The sequence below is a fragment of the Aythya marila genome (assembly GCF_965140915.1).
Source record: "Aythya marila genome assembly, chromosome: 28".
Taxonomy (NCBI): domain Eukaryota; kingdom Metazoa; phylum Chordata; class Aves; order Anseriformes; family Anatidae; genus Aythya; species Aythya marila.
In genome coordinates this window covers 519,784-539,783 of record NC_139069.1, presented here as the reverse complement: position 1 = coordinate 539,783, position 20,000 = coordinate 519,784, and the positions used below count along the sequence as shown (strand labels likewise).

Sequence of the window (20,000 nt, the reverse complement as noted above, 5' to 3'; positions counted from 1 at the left end):
GCGAAACCCCCCAAAATCCCACAAAAGCACCCAGACTCGCCGCGTTTCACCTCATTTTATTAAAAAACCACCAGCCTCCGCGTACGGCGCTCCCGTTCCCCCCCCCCGCGCACCCCCCAAAAACCCCGAAATCCCCCCAAAACCCGCCGCCCCCCCCCCTTATTTTTTTAATTTTTATTTATTTATTTTTTTATCCCCCCCCCCCCGCGCTTTAAATCACCTCAGAGCCTCCCCCCCCCCCATCCACCACCCCCCCCCCGCAGGGCAAAATTTTACATATTTATATAAATACCGCGCCCCCCCCCCCACCAAAAAAAAAAAACAAAATAAAAAGCGGCCAAAAACCCCAAAATCGCTCATTTTTAGGGTCCGGGGGGGGGGCCCAAAACTCATTATTTTCATCGAGGGGGGGGGGGGATCAATCGGGGGGGGGGGGCAGGTCCCGCAGGAGCCCGAAGGCCTCAGCGGGGGGGGGCCCAAACCTGGGGGGGCCCCCCCCGCTTTTGGGCCCCCCCCCCGATTTTGGGGGGCCCCCCCGCGATTTTCGGGGGCCCCCCCGCGATTTTTTGGGCCCCCCCCGCGATTTTTGGGGGGGTCCCCGAGAGGTTTGGGGGCCCCCCCCCCGCGATTTTTTGGGGTTTTTGGGGCCCCCCCCCCCCCCCCCCCATCAACGCCACCATTTGGGAGAGGTCCAAGGGGGGGGGGGGAGGGGGGGGCGGCGGGGGGGGGGCGCCCCCCCCCGTTTTTTTTTGGGGGGGGGGGTCCGGGCCCAGGCGGCGCAGCGGGGGGGCCGGCAGGAAGGTCTGTGGAAAAGGGGGGGGGGGGGAGAGAAAATTAATTAATTGGGGGGGGAAAATTAATTGGGGGGGGGGGCTAAAATTAATTGGGGGGGGGGAAAGGGGCCTAAAATTAATTGGGGGGGGGGGAAAGGGGCCGAAAATTAATTGGGGGGGGGGGAAAGGGGCCGAAAATTAATTGGGGGGGGGCAAAAAGGGGCCTAAAATTAATTGGGGGGGGCTAAAATTAATTGGTGGGGGGTAAAATTAATTGGGGGGGGCTTAAATTAATTGGGGGGGGTCCTAAAATTAATTGGGGGGTTGTAAAAGGGGCCTAAAATTAAAGGGGGGGGGCAAAAAGGGTCAGAAAATGAAAGGGGGAGGCCTAAAATTAATTGGGGGGGGGTAAAATTAATTGGGGGGGGCTTAAATTAATTGGGGGGGGCCTAAAATTAATTGGGGGGGGTAAAATTAATTGGGGGGGTCCTAAAATTAAAGGGGGGGCCCCAAAATTCACGGGGGGGGCCCCAAAGTCTTGGGGGGGGGCTCCGAACCTGCCCCCCCAAGCCCATTTTGGGGCCCCCCCCTTTTATTTCGGGACCCCCCTGACCTTTTGGGGACCCCCCCGCAAATTTTTGGGACCCCCCCACAAATTTTTGGGCCCCCCCCCCCCAAATTTTTGCCCCCCCCCCTCACCTTCTTGCGGTTCCACTTGTGCTGCTCCCGGCGCTCGTCCACGAACTGGGGGGGGGCAAAAAAAATTGGGGGGGGGGGCCCCAAAAATTTTTTGGGGGGGTCCCCAAAAAATTTTGGGGGGTCATAAAAAATTTGGGGGGGTCATAAAAAATTTGGGGGGGGTCCTAAAATTATGGGGGGGGGCCCAAATTTTTTTGGGGGGGTCACAAAAAATTTGGGGGGGTCAAAAAAAATTCGGGGGGGGGTCTAAAAAAAATTTGGGGGGGTCCCCAAAAAACTGGGGGGGTCCCAAAAAATTGGGGGGGGTCCCAAAAAATTTGGGAGGGTCCCAAAAAACTGGGGGGGTCCCAAAAAATTTGTGGGGGGGTCACAAAAAATTTGGGGGGGGTCAAAAGAAATTGGGGGGGGTCCCAGAAATTTGGGGGGGGTCCTAAAAATTTGTGGGGGGGTCCCCAAAAAATTTGAGGGAGCTCCTAAAAAATTTGGGGGGGGTCAAAAAAATTTTGGGGGGGTCTTAAAAAAGTTGGGGGGGTCACAAAAAATTTGGGGGGGGTCTCAAAAATTTTGGGGGGGTCTTAAAAATTTTGGGGGGGGTCCAAAAAATTGGGGGGGGGTCAAAAAAATTTTGGGGGGGTCTTAAAAAAATTGGGGGGGTCACAAAAATTTTGGGGGGGTCCCAAAAAATTTGGGGGGGTCAAAAAAATTTGGGGGGGTCTTAAAAATTTTGGGGGGTGTCCAAAAAATTGGGGGGGGGTCAAAAAAATTTTGGGGGGGGTCACAAAAAATTGGGGGGGCCCAAATTATTTTTTGGGGGGGTCACAAATATTATGGGGGGGGGTCCCAAAAAAATTTGGGAGGGGTCCGAAAAAATTTGGGGGGGGTCCAAAAAATTTGGGGGGGTCCCAAAAATTTTGAGGGGGTCCCAAAAATTATGGGGGGGTCCCAAAAATTTGTGGGGGGGTCCCCAAAAAATTTGAGGGGGCTCCTAAAAAATTAGGGGGGGTCAAAAAAATTTGGGGGGGGGGTCAAAAAAATTGGGGGGGGCCCCAATAAATTTGGGGGGGGTCATAAAAATTATGGGGGGGTCCCCAAATATTTTTGGGGGGGTCACAAAAATTATGGGGGGGTCTTAAAAATTTTGGGGGGGCTCAAAAAAAATTAGGGGGGTCCCAAATTTTTTGGGGGGGGGTCCCAAAATTTTTTGGGGGGGGGGTTTTGGGGTGGGGGGGGCACTCACCGGCAGGAATCGGGGCTCAGCGGCGAATTCGGGGGGCGGGGGGGGGCGGCGGGGGGGGGGCAGCTCCGGGCCCCCCCCCCCCAGGTTTTGGGGGTCGCCCCCCCCCGGGTTCGGCCCCCCCAGGCCCTCCAGGCAGCGCAGCTCCAGCTGGGGGGGGGCGAAAAATTAGGGGGGGGGTCCCAAAAATTAATGGGGGGGGTAAAAATTAAAGGGGGGGGGCTAAAATTAAAGGGGGGGTCCCAAAAATTAAAGGGGGGGGTAAAAATTAAAGGGGGGGTCCTAAAATTAATGGGGGGGTCCCAAAATTAAAAGGGGGGGGGCTAAAAATTAATGGGGGGGGGGCTAAAATTAATGGGGGGGGGTAAAAATTAAAGGGGGGGTCCCAAAAATTAAAGGGGGGGGTAAAAATTAAAGGGGGGGTCCCAAAATTAATGGGGGGGGCCTAAAATTAAAGGGGGGGTCCCAAAAATTAAAGGGGGGGTAAAATTTAAAGGGGGGGGCTAAAAACTAAAGGGGGGGGTCCCAAAATTAAAGGGGGGGCCCCAAAATTAAAGGGGGGGGTCCCAAAAATTAAAGGGGGGGGTCCCAAAAATTAAAGGGGGGGGTAAAAATTAAAGGGGGGGTCCCAAAATTAATGGGGGGGGTCCCAAAATTAAAGGGGGGGTCCCAAAAATTAAAGGGGGGGGGCTAAAAATTAAAGGGGGGGTCCCAAAATTAATGGGGGGGTCCCAAAATTAATGGGGGGGGTAAAAATTAAAGGGGGGGCCCTAAAATTAAAGGGGGGGGTCCCAAAAATTAATGGGGGGGGGTTAAAATTAAAGGGGGGGTCCCAAAAAATTAAAGGGGGGGTCCCAAAAATTAAAGGGGGGGGCAAAATAAAAGGGGAGGGGGTCCTAAAATTAAAGGGGGGGTCCCCAATTTTTTTTTTTTGGGGGGGGGCACCCCCGAACTCACCTCCACCAGCTTCTTGCTGCTCTTTTTGGGGCCGGGGGGGGGCCCCGGGGGGGTCGCGGCGGGGGGGGGTCCGGGGGGGGGCTCGCGCAGGGCCCCGTTGGGGACCAGGCGGTGTTTTTGGAAGGTCAACTTCAGCCCCTCCTCCTGGGGGGGGGGCACATTTTAGGGGGGGGGGACCCCCGAAATATTCAAGGGGGGGCTCTCGCGAGCCCCCCCCCAAAATTTGGGAGTTTTCGGAGCGAGGAAAATGAAGGAAATGGCCCCAAAATGAAGGGGGGGGGGGGTACTCACGTCCTTGATCTGCACGGTGAATTCTTTCTCCGGGGGGGGGCGCAGGCGGGTGTAAGGGGGGGGGGTGGGGGGGGGGGATTTGGGGGCCCCCCCCCCGCCGCCCTCGCTGCCCCCCGGCGATCTGGGGGGGTCCTCGGGGGGCCACTCGCCCGTCAGCACCGCCTGGCACACCAGCTCCAGGCGCCGCACCAGCGCTCGGTCCTGGGGGGGGGGAGAAAAAAAATTTGGGGTTAAAAATAGGAAATTTGGTTAAAAAATTTAAATTGAAAAAATTTTAAGTGAAAAAAGTTAAATTGAAAAAATTTTAAGTGAAAAAATTTAAATTGAAAACAATTGAAAAGAGTTAAATTGAAAAAAATTAAATCGAAAAACGTTAAATTGAAAAAATTTAAATTAAAAAAAAAATTGGGGGTTAAAAAGAAGAAATTTGGTTAAAAATTTTAAATTTAAAAATTTTAAGTGAAAAAAATTAAATTGAAAAAAGTGAAATTGAAAAAAGTTCAACTGAAAAAAGTTAAATTGAAAAAAATTGAAAAAAGTTAAATTGAAAAAAATTAAATTGAAAATTTTAAATTTAAATTTTACGTGAAAAAAAAATTTAATTGAAAAAAGTTAAATTGAAAAATGTTAAATAGAAAAAATTTAAATTGAAAAAAGTTAAATTGAAAAAAATTGAAAAAAGTTAAATTGAAAAGTTAAATTGAAAAAAATTGAAAAAAGTTAAATTGAAAAAAAATAAATTTAAAAATTAAAATTAAAATCTTAAATTTTAAGTGAAAAAAATTTTAATTGAATAAAGTTAAATTGAAAAAAGTTAAATTGAAAAAAGTTAAATAGAAAAAATTTAAATTGAAAAAAAGTTAAACTGAAAATTTTAATTGAAAATTCTAAATTTAAAATTTTAAAAAATAAAATTTTAAAAATTTAAATAAAAAAATAAAATTAAAAAAAAATAAAAAAATAAATAAATAATTAACATTTAAAGAATTAAAATTTAAGAAAATAAATTGAAATGTTAAAAATCGCAAAATTAATAACGAAAACAATAAATTTAAAATTAAAAAATTTAAATCGAAAAAAATGAAAAATTTGAATTGAAAAATTTTAATTTGAAATTAAAAAAAAAAAAATCTAAAAGCTGAAATTGAAATTTTTAAAATTTTAAAACTTAAACTTTAAAAACTTAAATCGAAATTTTAAAAATTAAAAAAAATAAAAAATTCAATTGAAACTTAAAAAATTCAATTGAAAATAATTCAAAACTTTAAATTGAAAAATTTAAATTTAAAATAAAAAAAAAATAAAATTTTAAAATTAAAAATAAAAAAATAAAAAATTAAATTGAAAAAATTTGAACTGAAAAACTTAAAATGAAAAATTATATTGAAAAAATAAAAACTAAAATTGAAAAAATATAATTCAAAATTGAAAGATTTAAATTTAAAAATTTCAATTTAAAATTTAAATTGAAAAATTAAATTGAAAAAATAAAAAAACATTTAAAAATTAAATTTAAATGTAAAAAACAAATTTAAAAAACTGAATTTAAAAAATAAATTTAAAAAATTAAAAAATTTAATTTAAAAAATTTAATTTAAATATTAAAAGTTTATGAAATTTTTAAATATTGGGGGAGATTTTAAAAATTAGGGGGAATTGTTAAAATTTGGGGGAGAATTTTAAAAACTGGGGGGGAACAAAAAAATGGGGAGAAAGCTAAAAGTTGGGGAAAAAAAACAAAAAAATTGGGGAAGCCCTGCGAAAAAAATGAAGTGGGGGCAGCGGAAATTGACCAAAATGTGCGGATTTCACCCCAAAATTTTTTTTTCCCAATTTTTTTTTGGGGGGGGGTCGGGGTTACCTTGGGCCACTCGTGGAGGTGCCGGGGGGGTCCCGGGGGGGCGGCGGCGCCGGGGGGGGGCGGGGGGGCCTCGTCCTCCTCCTCCTCCTCCTCGTCTTCATCCTCGTCCTCCTCCTCCTCTTCCTCCTCCTCCTCCTCCTCCCCCCCGCAGGGGGGGTCCGGACCTGGTGGGGGGGGGATTTGGGGGTGAGGGGGGGTCCCCCCAAAAAATTTGGGGGGGTCCCGAAAAAAAATTTGGGGGGGTTTTACAAAAATTTGGAGGTTCTACAAGGGGCGGAGGCCGGAAAAAGGAGGCGGCCTCCGGAAATTTTGGGGGGGGCCTAGAGGGATTTTGGGGGGGGTTAGAGGAAATTTGGGGGTCTTAAAAAATTTGGGGGGGGCCCCGAAATTATTTGGGGGGGGTCCCGAAAAAAATTTGGGGGGGTTTTATAAAAATTTGAGGTTCTACAAGGGGCGGAGGCCGGAAAAAGGAGGCGGCCTCCGGAAATTTGGGGGGGGGCTAGAGGGATTTTGGGGGGGTTTAGAGGAAATTTGGGGGTTTTATAAAATTGGGGGGGGCCCCGAAATAAATTGGGGGGGTCCTACAAAAATAAAAGGTCCTAAAAAGGTCGGGAGACCCTACAAAAATAAACGTCCTCCAAGAAGAGGCGGCCTCTACCAAATTTGACGTTCTACCAAAATTTGACGTTTTACAAGAAATTGGGAGGCCCTGCACAAAATTTGGGGGTCCTAAAAGAGTCAGGGGGGTCCCCAAAATAAAACGGGGAGGTCCTACAAAAATAAAAGGTCCTAAAAAGGTTGGAAGACCCTACAAAAACAAACGTCCTCCAAGAAGAGGCGGCCTCTACCAAATTCAATCGCTACAAATTTGACGTTTTTCAAGAAAATTACGAGAAATTTGGGGTCCTACAAGAAAATTGGGGGTCTTACAAGAATTGTGGGGGTCCCCAAAATAAAACGGGGACCCCTACTAAAATAGGAGGTCCTATAAAGGTCGGGAGACCCTACAAAAACAAACGTCCTCCAAGAGGCGGCCTCTTCCAAATTTGACGTTCTACCAAAATTTGACGTTTTACAAGAAATTGGGAGGCCCTGCACAAAATTTGGGGGTCCTAAAAGAGTCAGGGGGGTCCCCAAAATAAAACGGGGAGGTCCTACAAAAATAAAAGGTCCTAAAAAGGTTGGAAGACCCTACAAAAACAAACGTCCTCCAAGAGGCGGCCTCTTCCAAATTTGACGTTCTACCAAAATTTGACGTTCTACAAGAAATTGGGAGGCCCTACACGAAATTTGGGGTCCTACAAGAAAATTGTGGGCCCTAGAAGAAAATTGGGGGTCCTAAAAGATTCGGGGGGGTCCCCAAAATAAAACGGGGAGACCCTACAAAAAACAAACGTCCTCCAAGAAGAGGCGGCCTCTTCCAAATTTGACGTTCTACCAAAATTTGACGTTTTACAAGAAATTGGGAGGCCCTACAAGAAATTTGGGGGTCCTACAAGAAAATTGGGGGTCCTAAAAGATTCAGGGGGCTCCCCAAAATAAAACGGGGAGACCCTACAAAAAACAAACGTCCTCCAAGAAGAGGCGGCCTCTACCAAATTTGACGTTCTACCAAAATTTGACGTTCTTCACAAAATTGGGAGGCCCTACATGAAATTTGGGATCCTACAAGAAAATTGGGGGTCCTAAAAGAGTCATGGGGGTCCCCAAAATAAAACAGGGACCCCTACAAAAATAGGAGACCCTACAAAAAAACAAACGTCCTCCAAGAAGAGGCGGCCTCTACCAAATTTGACGTTCTACCAAAATTCGACGTTCCTCGCGAAATTTCGACGCCCTCCCGGAAATTTGGGGTCCCAGCGACCGCGTTGACCCCCGAAAAGCTTCGGGGTGCCCCGAAACGTCCCCCCCGATAAAAACAAAGCCTTCCTCACCCCTCTCCTCGTCGCTGTCCTCCTCCCCGGAGGACGTCTCGGAGGCGGAGGCCGAGGCCTTGCCGAGCTCCAGCTCCGAATCCTCGTCCTCCTCGGCGGCCTCCAGCGCTTGGGGGGTCCCCGCCGGGCCCGGGGGGGTCCCTTGGGTGCCCCCCGCCCCTTGGGCTCGTAGGAAACGGCAGCGGGAGGCCAGGAAGGAGAAATCGGGGTCTCCGATGATGGCGGCCTCCGGGCGGGCGAGGCCGTGGCGAGCGGCCCCCCGGAGGAGCTCGCCGTCGTGGTGGCCCCGTTGCCACCAGGCCGGGAGGTCGGGGCCGGGTTGGGGACACAGGGACAGGCGGGCGGGGAGCAGGGGGTGGCGCAGGACCTGCTCGCGGAGGCGGCGGAGGAGGGCCAGGCGGCGGAGGCTGCGGGAGGCCCGCTCGGCCGACACGGGGGTGACGGGGACCGAGGGGTCCGGGGGTTCTGGGGGGGGAGAGAAAAGAGAGAAAAGATGGAGGACGGGGGGGTGGAGGCGGCCTCCGACCTCGTGGGGTGGCCTCGACCTCGGGGAGGTGGCCTCAAGCTCTTGAACCCGTGGCCTCCATTCTTGTAGAGGTGGCCTCAACCTCTTGGGGTTGGCCTCAATGTCTTGAACCCATGGCCTCAACCTCTTGGGGTTGGCCTCAACTCTTCCTCTTGGCCTCCATCTTCATGGGGTTGGCCTCAACCTCTTGAACCCATGGCCACAACCTCTTGGAGGTGGCCTCAACCTCTTGAACCCATGGCCTCTACCTCTTGGAGGTGGCCTTGACCTCTTGGGGTTGGCCTCAACCTCTTGGGGTTGGCCTCAACCTCTTGAACCCGTGGCCTCAACCTCTTGGAGGTGGCCTCAACCTCTTGGGGTTGGCCTCGACCTCGTGGAGGTGGCCTCAAGCTCTTGAACCCATGGCCTCAACCTCTTGGGGTTGGCCTCAAGGTCTTGAACCCATGGCCTCAACCTCTTGGGGTTGGCCTCAACCTCTTGGGGTTGGCCTCAACTCTTCCTCTTGGCCTCCGTCCTCTTGGGGTTGGCCTCGATCTCTTGAACCCATGGCCTCCATGACCATGAAGATGACCCCAACCCAACGACCTCTTCAAAAACCCAATCCTAATGAGTTGGAGACGTCCTCCAAGCCCATGAAGATGACCCCAACCCAACGACCTCTTCGGAAACCCAACCTTAATGAGTTGGAGACGTCTTCCATGACCATGAAGATGACCCCAACCCAACGACCTCTTCAAAAACCCAACCTTAATGGGGTTGGAGACATCGTCCATGACCATGAAGATGACCCCAACCCAACGACCTCTTCAAAAACCCAATCCTAATGAGTTGGAGATGTCTTCCATGGCCATGAAGATGACCCCAACCCAACAACCTCTTTGGAAACCCCAACGCTACCTTCTCAAGACGTCCTCCATGGCCATGAAGATGACCCCAACCCAACGACCTCTTCAAAAACCCAACCTTAACGGTGTCGGAAACGCTCCCCACGCCCATAGGGGCGTCCCCACCGCCCCGCCACCCCCTCCACCCCCCCCAGGTGGCCCTGTCCCCATCTCCTCACCGTCCCCGGGCGCCGGCGGCAGGCGGCAAACCTGCCGGCACATGGCCACGAAGCCGTGGAAGAACTTGGCCAAGCTCTCGTCCGTCTTGCGCTCCAGCCGGGCCAGGGCGCGGAAGCGGCCCCAACGGAAGCGCCGGGTCTCGGGGTCGAATTCCACCCCAAAAGTGGACACCACCCGGTAGAAGTCGGCCTGCTCCCGCCGCGTCCACCTGCGGAACCCCGAAACGGGCGCGGGGGTCAAGCGGGGAGGGGTGGCGACAGCCCCCAAAATTCAGGTGTTTGGGGAAAAAAGTCACGGGGATGGGGTTGGAACCAGCAAAAAAAACACAAAGGGGCTCCCAAAACCCCAAAAATGTTTAATGTGGTGGCCCACCACCCTCAAAACCCCATGGAGATGTGTAGAGCACCCCAAAAAAACAATATATGGGGTCCCACCACCCCCAAAACCTCAAATATGACTCCCAAAACCCAACTTATGGGTCCCAACACCCCAAAAACCCAACATTTGGGGTCCCACCACCCCCAGAACCTCAAATATGACCTCCAGGAACCCCCAAAACTCAATTTATTGATCCCAACAACCCAAAAAAACCAACATTTGGGGTCCCACCACCCCCAGAACCTCAAATATGACTCCCAAAACCCAACTTATGGGTCCCAACACCCCAAAAACCCAACATTTGGGGTCCCACCACCCCCAGAACCCCAAATACAACCTCCAAGACCCCCCAAAACCCAACATTTGGGCTCGCGCCACCCCCAGAACCCCAAATACGACCTCCAAGAACCCCCAAAACCCAACTTATGGGTCCCACCACCCCAAAAACCCAACATTTGGGGTCCCACCACCCCCAGAACCCCAAATACAACCTCCAAGTCCCCCCAAAACTCAACATTTGTGGTCCCACCACCCCCAGAACCCCAAATACAACCTCCAAGACCCCCCAAAACCCAACATTTGGGGTCCCACCACCCCCAGAACCCCAAATACAACCTCCAAGACCCCCCAAAACCCAACATTTGGAGTCCCACCACCCCCAGAACCCCAAATACAACCTCCAAGACCCCCCAAAACCCAACATTTGGGCTCGCGCCACCCCCAGAACCCCAAATACGACCTCCAAGAACCCCCAAAACCCAACTTATGGGTCCCACCACCCCAAAAACCCAACATTTGGGGTCCCACCACCCCCAGAACCCCAAATACAACCTCCAAGTCCCCCCAAAACTCAACATTTGTGGTCCCACCACCCCCAGAACCCCAAATACAACCTCCAAGACCCCCCAAAACCCAACATTTGGGGTCCCACCACCCCCAGAACCCCAAATACAACCTCCAAGACCCCCCAAAACCCAACATTTGGGCTCGCGCCACCCCCAGAACCCCAAATACAACCTCCAAGACCCCCCAAAACCCAACATTTGGGGTCCCACCACCCCCAGAACCTCAAATATGACTCCCAAAACCCAACTTATGGGTCCCAGCACCCCAAAAACCCAACATTTGGGGTCCCACCACCCCCAGAACCCCAAATACAACCTCCAAGACCCCCCAAAAACCCAACATTTGGGCTCGCGCCACCCCCAAAACCCCAAATCCGACCTCGTAGACCCCCCAAAACCTCCCGCCCACCCCCCCAAGACCCCCCGGGACCCCCTCCCCCCCGGTACCGTTGCTGCTTCTGCCTCCGGGCCATCTCCTTGAGCTTGCAGGCGGCCTCGCAGCGTCGCCGGCGCCGCTCGCCCCGGGCGGCCGCCTCGGCCCGTAGGCGCTGGCGTTGGCACGAGCGTTGGCACGCGGCCACCAAGCGCCGCAGCCGGGCCGTCAGCACCGAGCCCGGTGGCCAGGCCGGGGGTTGTCCCGGTGGACCTGTTGGAGGAGAAATCTCTATGGGGTCCTACAAGACCCCGTTGGGGTGGTGGACATCTTCGTGGGCATCGTGGTTGGGTTTGTCATGGAGATAAAGGGTTTGGGGGCATCTTCGTTGGGTTGGGGGCATCTCCGTTGGGTTGGGGGCATCTCTGTTGGGTTGGGGGCATCTTCGTTGGGTTGGGGGCATCTCTGTTGGGTTGGGGGCATCTCCATGGCCATCGTGGTTGGGTTCGTCATGGTCATAATTGGGTTGGGGGCATCTCCGTTGGGTTGGCGGCATCTCCATGGTCATCGTGGTTGGGTTTGTGATGGAGATAAAGGGGTTGGGGGCATCTCCAAGGGGTTGGGGGCATCTCCGTTGGGTTGGGGGCATCTCCATGGCCATCGTGGTTGGGTTCGTCATGGTCATAATTGGGTTGGGGGCATCTCCGTTGGGTTGGCGGCATCTCCATGGTCATCGTGGTTGGGTTTGTGATGGAGATAAAGGGGTTGGGGGTGTCTCCGTTGGGTTGGGGGCATCTCCATGGTCATCGTGGTTGGGTTTGTCATGGAGATAAAGGGTTTGGGGGCATCTTCGTTGGGTTGGGGGCATCTCCATTGGGTTGGGGGCATCTCCGTTGGGTTGGGGGCATCTCCGTTGGGTTGGAGGCATCTCCATTGGGTCCTACAAGACCCCGTTGGGTTGGGGGCATCTCCATGGCCATCGTGGTTGGGTTTGTCATGGTCATAATTGGGTTGGGGGCGTCTCCATTGGGTTGGGGGCATCTCCGTTGGGTTGGGGACACCCCCATGGGGTTGGGGACCCCCCAATAGGGTTTGGGGACCCCCCAATGGGGTTTGGGGACCCCCGAAATGGGGTCGGGACCCCCCGCGCTCACCTTCGTCCCCGTCCACCACCGCGATCTCCTCGTCCAGCAGCATCAGGGGGTCGCCCTACGGGGACAACGGGGCGGGGACATTTGGGGACGACCTCCTGGCGGCCCCCCCGAGACCCCAAAAACACAAATTTTGGGGGTCTCCAGCCCCCCGCCCCAAAACCTCACCTCCTCGTCCACCTCCTTGGCCGCCCCCGCCAGGGGCTTGTACTCGGGGTCCTCGCAGTCCTTGTCGAAATCCACGCTGGGGTTGGGGACAAAAGGGGACAACCGTGAGCCCCCCGCCCCCAAAATGTCCCGGGAGCCCCCCCAAAAACCCTAAAACCCCCCCAAAAATGCCACCAGGACCCCCCCCCGGGGTGCCTCAGACCAGTTGGAGAAGAGGTTGAACTCAGCCGGGCCGCCGCCCGTCGGTATTAGCATGGCACGGTCATCAGCGGCGCCCCCCCTTGGGGACATCCTTGGGGTCTTGGGGACATCCTTGGGGGCTTGGGGACATCGTTGGGGTCTTGGGGAGACTCTTGGGGACATCTTTGGGGGATTTGGGGACATCACTGGGGCTTTGGGACGTCTTTGGGGTCTTGGGGACACTCTTGGAGTCATCGTTGGGGTCTTGGGGACATCGCTGGGGGCTTGGGGACACTCTTGGGGACATCTTTGGGGGATTTGGGGACATCTTTGGGGGCTTTGGGGTCATCGTTGGGGTCTTGGGGACACCTTTGAGGTCTTGGGGACACCCTTGGGCACATCTTTGGGGTCTTGGGGACACCCCTGGGGACATCTTTGGGGTCTTGGGGACATCCTTGAGGTCTTTGGGACACTCTTGGGGACATCTTTGGGGGATTTGGGGACGTCTCTGGGGGCTTGGGGACATCGTTGGGGGATTTGGGGACATCCTTGGGGTCTTGGGGACATCCTTGGGGACATCTTTGGGGGATTTGGGGACATCCTTGGGGTCTTGGGGACATCCTTGGGGACATCTTTGGGGTCTTTGGGACACTCTTGGGGACATCGTTGGGGGATTTGGGGACGTCTTTGGGGTCTTGGGGACACCCTCGGAGGCTTGGGGACATCGTTGGGGTCTTGGGGAGACTCTTGGGGACATCTTTGGGGTCTTGGGGACACCCTTGGGGACATCCTTGGGGTATTTGGGGACGTCTCTGGGGGCTTGGGGACATTGTTGGGGGATTTGGGGACATCTTTGGGGTCTTGGGGACATCCTTGGGGGCTTGGGGACACCGCCTGCGTTTTGGGGTCAAAGTTGGGGTTTTTGGGACATCGTTGGGGTCTTGGGGACATCACTGAGGTCTTGAAGACATCGTTGGGTTTTTGAGGACATCGTTGGCTTTTTAGGACCACCATTGGGTTTTGGGTGAAATCGTTGGGATCTCGGGGACACCGCCTGCATTTTGGGGTCAAAGTTGGTGTTTTGGGGTCAAAGTTGGGATTTTGGGGTCAAAGTTGGGGTTTTTTGTTGGGGTCTTGAAGACATCATTGGGTTTTTGAAGACATTGTTGGCTTTTTAGGACCACCATTGGATTTTGGGGGAAACCATTGGGGTTTTGGGGACACGGCCTGCGTTTTGGGGTCAAATTTGAGGGATTTGGGGTCAAAGTCGGGCTTTTGGGGTCAAAGTTGGCTTTGGGGTCAAAGTTGGGGTCTTGGATTTTTGGAGACATCGTTGGGTTTTTGAAGACATCGTTGGGTTTTTGAGGACACCACTGGATTTTGGGGGAAATCATTGGGGTTTTGGGGACACCGTCAGGGTTTTGGGGTCAAAGTTGGGGTTTTGGGGTCAAAGTTGGCTTTGGGATCAAATTTGGGGTCTTGGGTTTTTGGAGACATCGTTGAGTTTTTGGAGACATCGTTGGGTTTTTGAGGACGTTGTTGGCTTTTTAGGACCACCATTGGATTTTGGGTGAAATCATTGGGGTTTTGGGGACACCGTCAGGGTTTTGGGGTCAAAGTTGGGGTTTTGGGGTCAAAGTTGGCTTTGGGGTCAAATTTGGGGTCTTGGATTTTTGGAGACATCGTTGGGTTTTTGGAGACATCGTTGGGTTTTTGAAGACATCGTTGGGTTTTTGAGGACACCACTGGATTTTGGGGGAAATCATTGGGGTTTTGGGGACACCGTCAGGGTTTTGGGGTCAAAGTTGGGCTTTTGGGGTCAAAGTTGGCTTTGGGGTCAAATTTGGGGTCTTGGGTTTTTGGAGACATCGTTGGGTTTTTGGAGACATCGTTGGGTTTTTGAAGACATCGTTGGCTTTTTAGGACCACCATTGGATTTTGGGGGAAATCATTGGGGTTTTGGGGACACCGCCTGCGTTTTGGGGTCAAAGTTGGGATTTTGGGGTCAAAGTTGGGGTTTTTTGTTGGGTTTTTGAAGACACCGTTGGGTTTTTAAGGACACCGTTGGCTTTTTAGGAACACCATTGGATTTTGGGTGAAATCATTGGGATCTCGGGGACACCACCTGCGTTTTGGGGTCAAAGTTGGGGTTTTGGGGTCAAAGTTGGGGTTTTGGGGTCAAAGTTGGCTTTGGGGTCAAATTTGGGGTCTTGGGTTTTTGGAGACATCGTTGGGTTTTTGGAGACATCGTTGGGTTTTTGAGGACACCGTTGGCTTTTTAGGACCACCATTGGATTTTGGGTGAAATCGTTGGGGTTTTGGGGACACCGCCTGCGTTTTGGGGTCAGATTTGAGGGATTTGGGGCTCACCCTTCCCCGATGTCCAGGCGCTGCTCGGCGGCGATGGCCTTGTCGTCGGGGCGGCCGGCCTTCTCCAGGAAGCAGAGCGCGGGGTCGGCGCGCATGGTGTTGTATTTCTCATAACCTACAAAAAACGGGTCAAAAAGACCCTCCTTGACCCAAAACCGCTGGATTTAACCCCAAAAATTATCTAGGGGGTGGCCTACCGTGCTTGAAGACGCCGATGAGGAGGGATTTGTCGGCCTCGGCGTCCCACCAGGCGGTCGGGACCTCCAGCTGCTCCACCAAGGGGAACCAGATGTCGATCTCGCTGCGGGGCCGAAAAATTTGGGGGGTTTTTGGGGTGGGCGGGGGGGAGGAGGAGGCCGGATTTGGGATGGGGAGGGGGCGAAATGGGGCCGGGGGGCCAAAAGGGGTCGCGGAGCGGGGTTGGAGGAGCTCGAAGGAGCTTGAAGTGGGGTTGGAGAAGGGGAAAATGGGGTTGGAGAAGCCAAAAATGGGGTTGGAGAACCCAAAAATGGGGTTGGAGAACCTCAAAGAACCCAAAATCGGCCTAGAACACCCCAAAATGGGGCTGGAGAACCCAAAAATGGGGCTGGAGAACCCAAAAAATGGGGTTGGAGAACCCCAAAGAACCCAAAAATGGGGCTGGAGAACCCAAAAATGGGGTTGGAGAACCCCAAAGAACCCAAAAATGGGGCTGGAGAACCCAAAAATGGGGTTGGAGAACCTCAAAGGACCCAAAAATGGGGTTGGAGAACCCAAAAATGGGGTTGGAGAACCTCAAAGAACCCAAAATCGGCCTAGAACACCCCAAAATGGGGCTGGAGAACCCAAAAATGGGGTTGGAGAACCCAAAAAATGGGGTTGGAGAACCCCAAAGAACCCAAAAATGGGGCTGGAGAACCCAAAAATGGGGTTGGAGAACCTCAAAGAGGGGCTGGAGAACCCCAAAGAACCCAAAAATGGGGCTGGAACACCCCAAAGTGGGGCTGGAGAACCTCAAAGTGGGGCTGGAGAACCCCAAAGAACCCAAAATGGGTCCAGAACACCCCAAAATGGGTCTGGAACACCCCAAAATGGGTCAAGAACACCCAGCAGGTACCTAGAACACCCCAAAATGGGTCTGGAAATCAACAAAATGGGTCCGGAACACCCCAAATTGGGTCTGAACCACCAACATGGCTCCAGAAAATCCCATAATGGATCTGAAACACCCCAAAATGGGTCTGGAACACCCCAAAATGGGTCTGGAACACCAAAATGGGTCTGGAACACCCCAAAATGGGTCTGGAACACCAAAATGGGTCCGGAAATCAACAAAATGGGTCCGGAACACCCCAAAATGGGTCCGGAACACCCAACATGTATCTAGAACACCCCAAAATGGGTCTGGAAATCAACAAAATGGGTCCAGAACACCCCAAAATGGGTCCAGAACACCACAAAATGGGTCTGAAACACCAAAATGGGTCCAGAAAACCACAAAATGGGTTCGGAACACCCCAAAATGGGTCTAGAACACCACAAAATGGGTCTGGAACACCAAAATGGGTCCGGAAATCAACAAAATGGGTCCAGAAAACCCCAAAAATTGTCTGGAGCCCCCCAAAATGGGTCCAGAACACCACAAAATGGGTCCAAAACACCCCAAAATGGGTCTGGAGCACCAAAATGGGTCCAGAACACCACAAAATGGGTCTGAAACACCAAAATAGCTCCGGAAAACCCCATAATGGATCTAAAACACCCCAAAATGGGTCCAGAACACCCCAAAATGGGTCTGAAACACCAAAATGGGTCCGGAACACCCCAAAATGGGTCTGGAACACTCCAAAATGGGTCCAGAAAACAATAAAATGGGTCTGAACCACCAAAATGGGTCCGGAAAACCCCAAATTGGGTCTGGAACCACCAAAATGGCTCCGGAAAATCCCATAATGGATCTGAAACACCCCAAAATGGGTCTGGAAAACCCCAAAATGGGTCTGGAACACCAAAATGGGTCCGGAAAACCCCAAAATGGGTCCGGAAAATACCAAAATGGGTCCGGAAATCAACAAAATGGGTCCGGAACACCCCAAAATGGGTCTGAACCACCAAAATAGCTCCGGAAAACCCCATAATGGATCTGAAACACCCCAAAATGGGTCTGGAAAACCCCAAAATGGGTCTGGAACACCAAAAAGGGGTCCGGAAATCAACAAAATGGGTCCGAAGCACCCCCAAAATGGGTCCAGAACACCACAAAATGGGTCTGAACCACCAAAATGGCTCCGGAAAATCCCATAATGGATCTGAAACACCCCAAAATGGGTCCGGAACACCCCAAAATGGGTCTGAAACACCAAAATGGGTCTGGAACACCCCAAAATGGGTCTGGAACACTCCAAAATGGGTCCAGAAAACAATAAAATGGGTCTGAACCACCAAAATGGGTCCGGAAAACCCCAAATTGGGTCTGAAACACCAAAATGGCTCCGGAAAATCCCATAATGGATCTGAAACACCCCAAAATGGATCTGAAACACCCCAAAATGGGTCTGGAGCCCCCCAAAATGTGTCCGGGCCCTACCTGGCCATGGCCCCCGCCAGCACCTTCTCCGCCTGGTCGCCGATGACCTCCTGGCGCAGGTAGTAGAGCATCCGCACCCGCAGCAGCACCCTGGGGGGCACACCGGGGGGAAAAAGGGGGCGTCAGGGACGGGACGGGGACCTGGGATGGGTTTTGGGGGACCCCAGATGGATTTGGGGGAGCTGGGAGGGGTTTTGGGGGGACCCGGGATGGGTTTTGGGGACGTGGGACAGGTTTGGGGCCAGGTTCGGGGACCTCGGATGGATTTGGGGTCCTAGGATGGATTTTGGGGGATATGGGATGGATTTGGGGACCTGGGACGGATTTTGGGGGGCCTGGGACGGATTTTGGGGGACCTCGGATGGATTTTGGGGAACCTGAGATGAATTTTGGGCCAGGTTCGTGGATCTTGGATGGATTTGGGGACGTGGGATGGATTTGGGGAATCTGGGATGGATTTGGGGAATCTGGGATGAATTTTGGGCTGGGATTGGGGATATTGGATGGATTCGGGGATCTGAGATGGATTTGGGGAACCTGGGACGGATTTTGGGAACCTGGGATAAATTTTGGGCCAGGTTCGTGGATCTTGGATGAATTTGGGAACCTGAGATGGATTTTGGGGACCTGATATGGATTTTGGGGAACCTGGGATGGATTTGGAGGAACCTGGGACGGATTTTGGGGATGTGGGATGGAATTTTGGGCCGGATTCAGGGATCTTGGATGGATTTGGGGACCCGGGACGGATTTTGAGGACCTGGGACAGATTTTGGGGACCCCGGATGGGTTTGGATTTGGGGAGTTGGGATGGATTCGAGGACATGGGACGGATTTGGAGGAACCTGGGACGGATTTTGGGGATGTGGGATGGAATTTTGGGCCGGGATCATGGATCTTGGATGAATTTGGGGACCTGAGATGAATTTTGGGAACCTGGGACAGATTTTGGGGACCTCGGATGGGTTTGGATTTGGGGAGTTGGGATGGATTAGAGGACATGGGACGGATTTTGGGGAACCTGGGACGGATTTTGGGGAACCTGGGATGGATTTTGGGCCGGGTTTGGGGATCTTGGATGAATTTGGGGACATGAGATGGATTTTGAGGACCTGGGGTGGATTTGGGGAATCTGGGATGAATTTTGGGCTGGGATTGGGAATATTGGATGAATTTGGGGACCTGAGATGGATTTGGGGGACCTGATATGGATTTTGGGGAACCTGGGATGGATTTGGAGGAACCTGGGACGGATTTTGGGGATGTGGGATGGAATTTTGGGCCGGATTCAGGGATCTTGGATGGATTTGGGGACCTGAGATGGATTTTGGGGACCTGGGACAGATTTTGGGGACTTCGGATGGGTTTGGATTTGGGGAGTTGGGATGGATTCGAGGACATGGGATGGATTTGGAGGACCTGGGACGGATTTTGAGGACCTGGGACAGATTTTGGGGAACCTGGGACACATTTTGAGGAACCTGGGACAGATTTTGGGGACCTAGGATGAATTTTGGGAACCTGGAACAGATTTGGGGACCTTGGATGGGTTTGGATTTGGGGAGTTGGGATGGATTCGAGGACATGGGACGGATTTTGAGGAACCTGGGATGGATTTTGGGGATGTGGGATGGAATTTTGGGCCGGACTCATGGATCTTGGATGAATTTGGGGACGTGAGATGAATTTTGAGGACCCGGGACGGATTTTGGGGCCCCGAGGACGGATTTTGGGGCCCCCTCGCCCTCCGGCTCACTTGTTGCACTGGTGCTTGAGGTGCTTCTTGTAGCTCTCGTCCTGGAAGAGCGCGTCGGGGTTGCACTTGCGGATCCACTCGGCCTTCTGCACGTCGAAGGCGCTCTGGGCCTTCACCTTCTTCCCCTTGCGGCCCCGCGGGACGGGGATGGAGAGGCCTGGAGGAGACCAGAGGAGGTCAGCGGGGGACCCGCGGGGGGTCCCGTCCACCCCGAGGGCTGCGGAAACCCCCTCACCCGAGTGGTTTTGGAGCTCCTTGGCCTTGCCGTTCTCGGTGGGGCTGATCAGGTCCCAGATGAAGCCCTTGATGTTCTCGTCGCCCCGGTAGTGGAGGAGGCAGTAGACCAGGATGGCGCGGCAAATGGTCTCCACGTCGCGCTCCGACAGGCGCCGCTTGAACCGCCCGTGGGACAGGATCTCCCGCCACCGGCCCCAGCTGCAGGAGGACGAAGGGGTCAAAATTTGGGGCCTCCGGGGGGTGATCTCCACCTCCCGGGACCCCTTCGCCTCGTGGTTGGCGCCAGGGAAGAGTTGGAGGTGGTGTTGGTCTACGTCAACCATGGTTGACATCAAAAAGTTGGGATTTGGTCGTTCTCTACGTCAAGGATCTAGAGTTGGAGGTGGTTTTGGTCTACATCAACCATGGTTGATGCCAAAAAGTTGGAGTTTGTCTTTCTCTACGTCAAGGTACTACTCATGGTTGGCGCCAGAGAAGAGTTGGAGGTGGTTTTGGTCTACATCAACCATGGTTGACGCCAAAAAGTTGGACTTTGTCTTTCTCTGCGTCAAGGATCTAGAGTTGGAGGTGGTTTTGGTCTACATCAAGCATCTACTCATGGTTTACACCAGAGAAGAACCCAAAATTAGACTTGGTT

General features: G+C 52.2%; 1 protein-coding gene across 4 annotated transcripts in view; it reads right to left on the bottom strand.

Annotated features, from left to right (window-relative positions):
* Positions 1 to 293: 293 nt before the first annotated feature.
* The window catches only part of CHD8 (chromodomain helicase DNA binding protein 8), a 43,999-nt gene continuing 24,292 nt past the window's right edge, over positions 294 to 20,000 (bottom strand). The window contains exons 21-36 of one of the 4 annotated variants that reach the window (XM_082780545.1): positions 19,392 to 19,561; positions 19,127 to 19,283; positions 17,371 to 17,460; positions 15,002 to 15,105; positions 14,805 to 14,919; positions 12,255 to 12,330; positions 12,090 to 12,144; positions 11,010 to 11,208; positions 9,339 to 9,547; positions 7,750 to 8,214; positions 5,816 to 5,979; positions 3,955 to 4,155; positions 3,664 to 3,807; positions 2,710 to 2,856; positions 1,473 to 1,517; positions 304 to 803 (exon numbers count right to left, since the gene is read on the bottom strand). In XM_082780545.1, the coding sequence (XP_082636671.1) occupies positions 462 to 803; positions 1,473 to 1,517; positions 2,710 to 2,856; positions 3,664 to 3,807; positions 3,955 to 4,155; positions 5,816 to 5,979; positions 7,750 to 8,214; positions 9,339 to 9,547; positions 11,010 to 11,208; positions 12,090 to 12,144; positions 12,255 to 12,330; positions 14,805 to 14,919; positions 15,002 to 15,105; positions 17,371 to 17,460; positions 19,127 to 19,283; positions 19,392 to 19,561 (2,683 nt within the window). In that variant the 3' untranslated portion in view covers positions 304 to 461. Of the gene's footprint in view, positions 804 to 1,472; positions 1,518 to 2,709; positions 2,857 to 3,663; positions 3,808 to 3,954; positions 4,156 to 5,815; positions 5,980 to 7,749; positions 8,215 to 9,338; positions 9,548 to 11,009; positions 11,209 to 12,089; positions 12,145 to 12,254; positions 12,331 to 14,804; positions 14,920 to 15,001; positions 15,106 to 17,370; positions 17,461 to 19,126; positions 19,562 to 20,000 lie in introns of all 4 variants that reach the window. The other 3 variants (XM_082780544.1, XM_082780543.1, XM_082780546.1) reach the window with 3 other exon arrangements.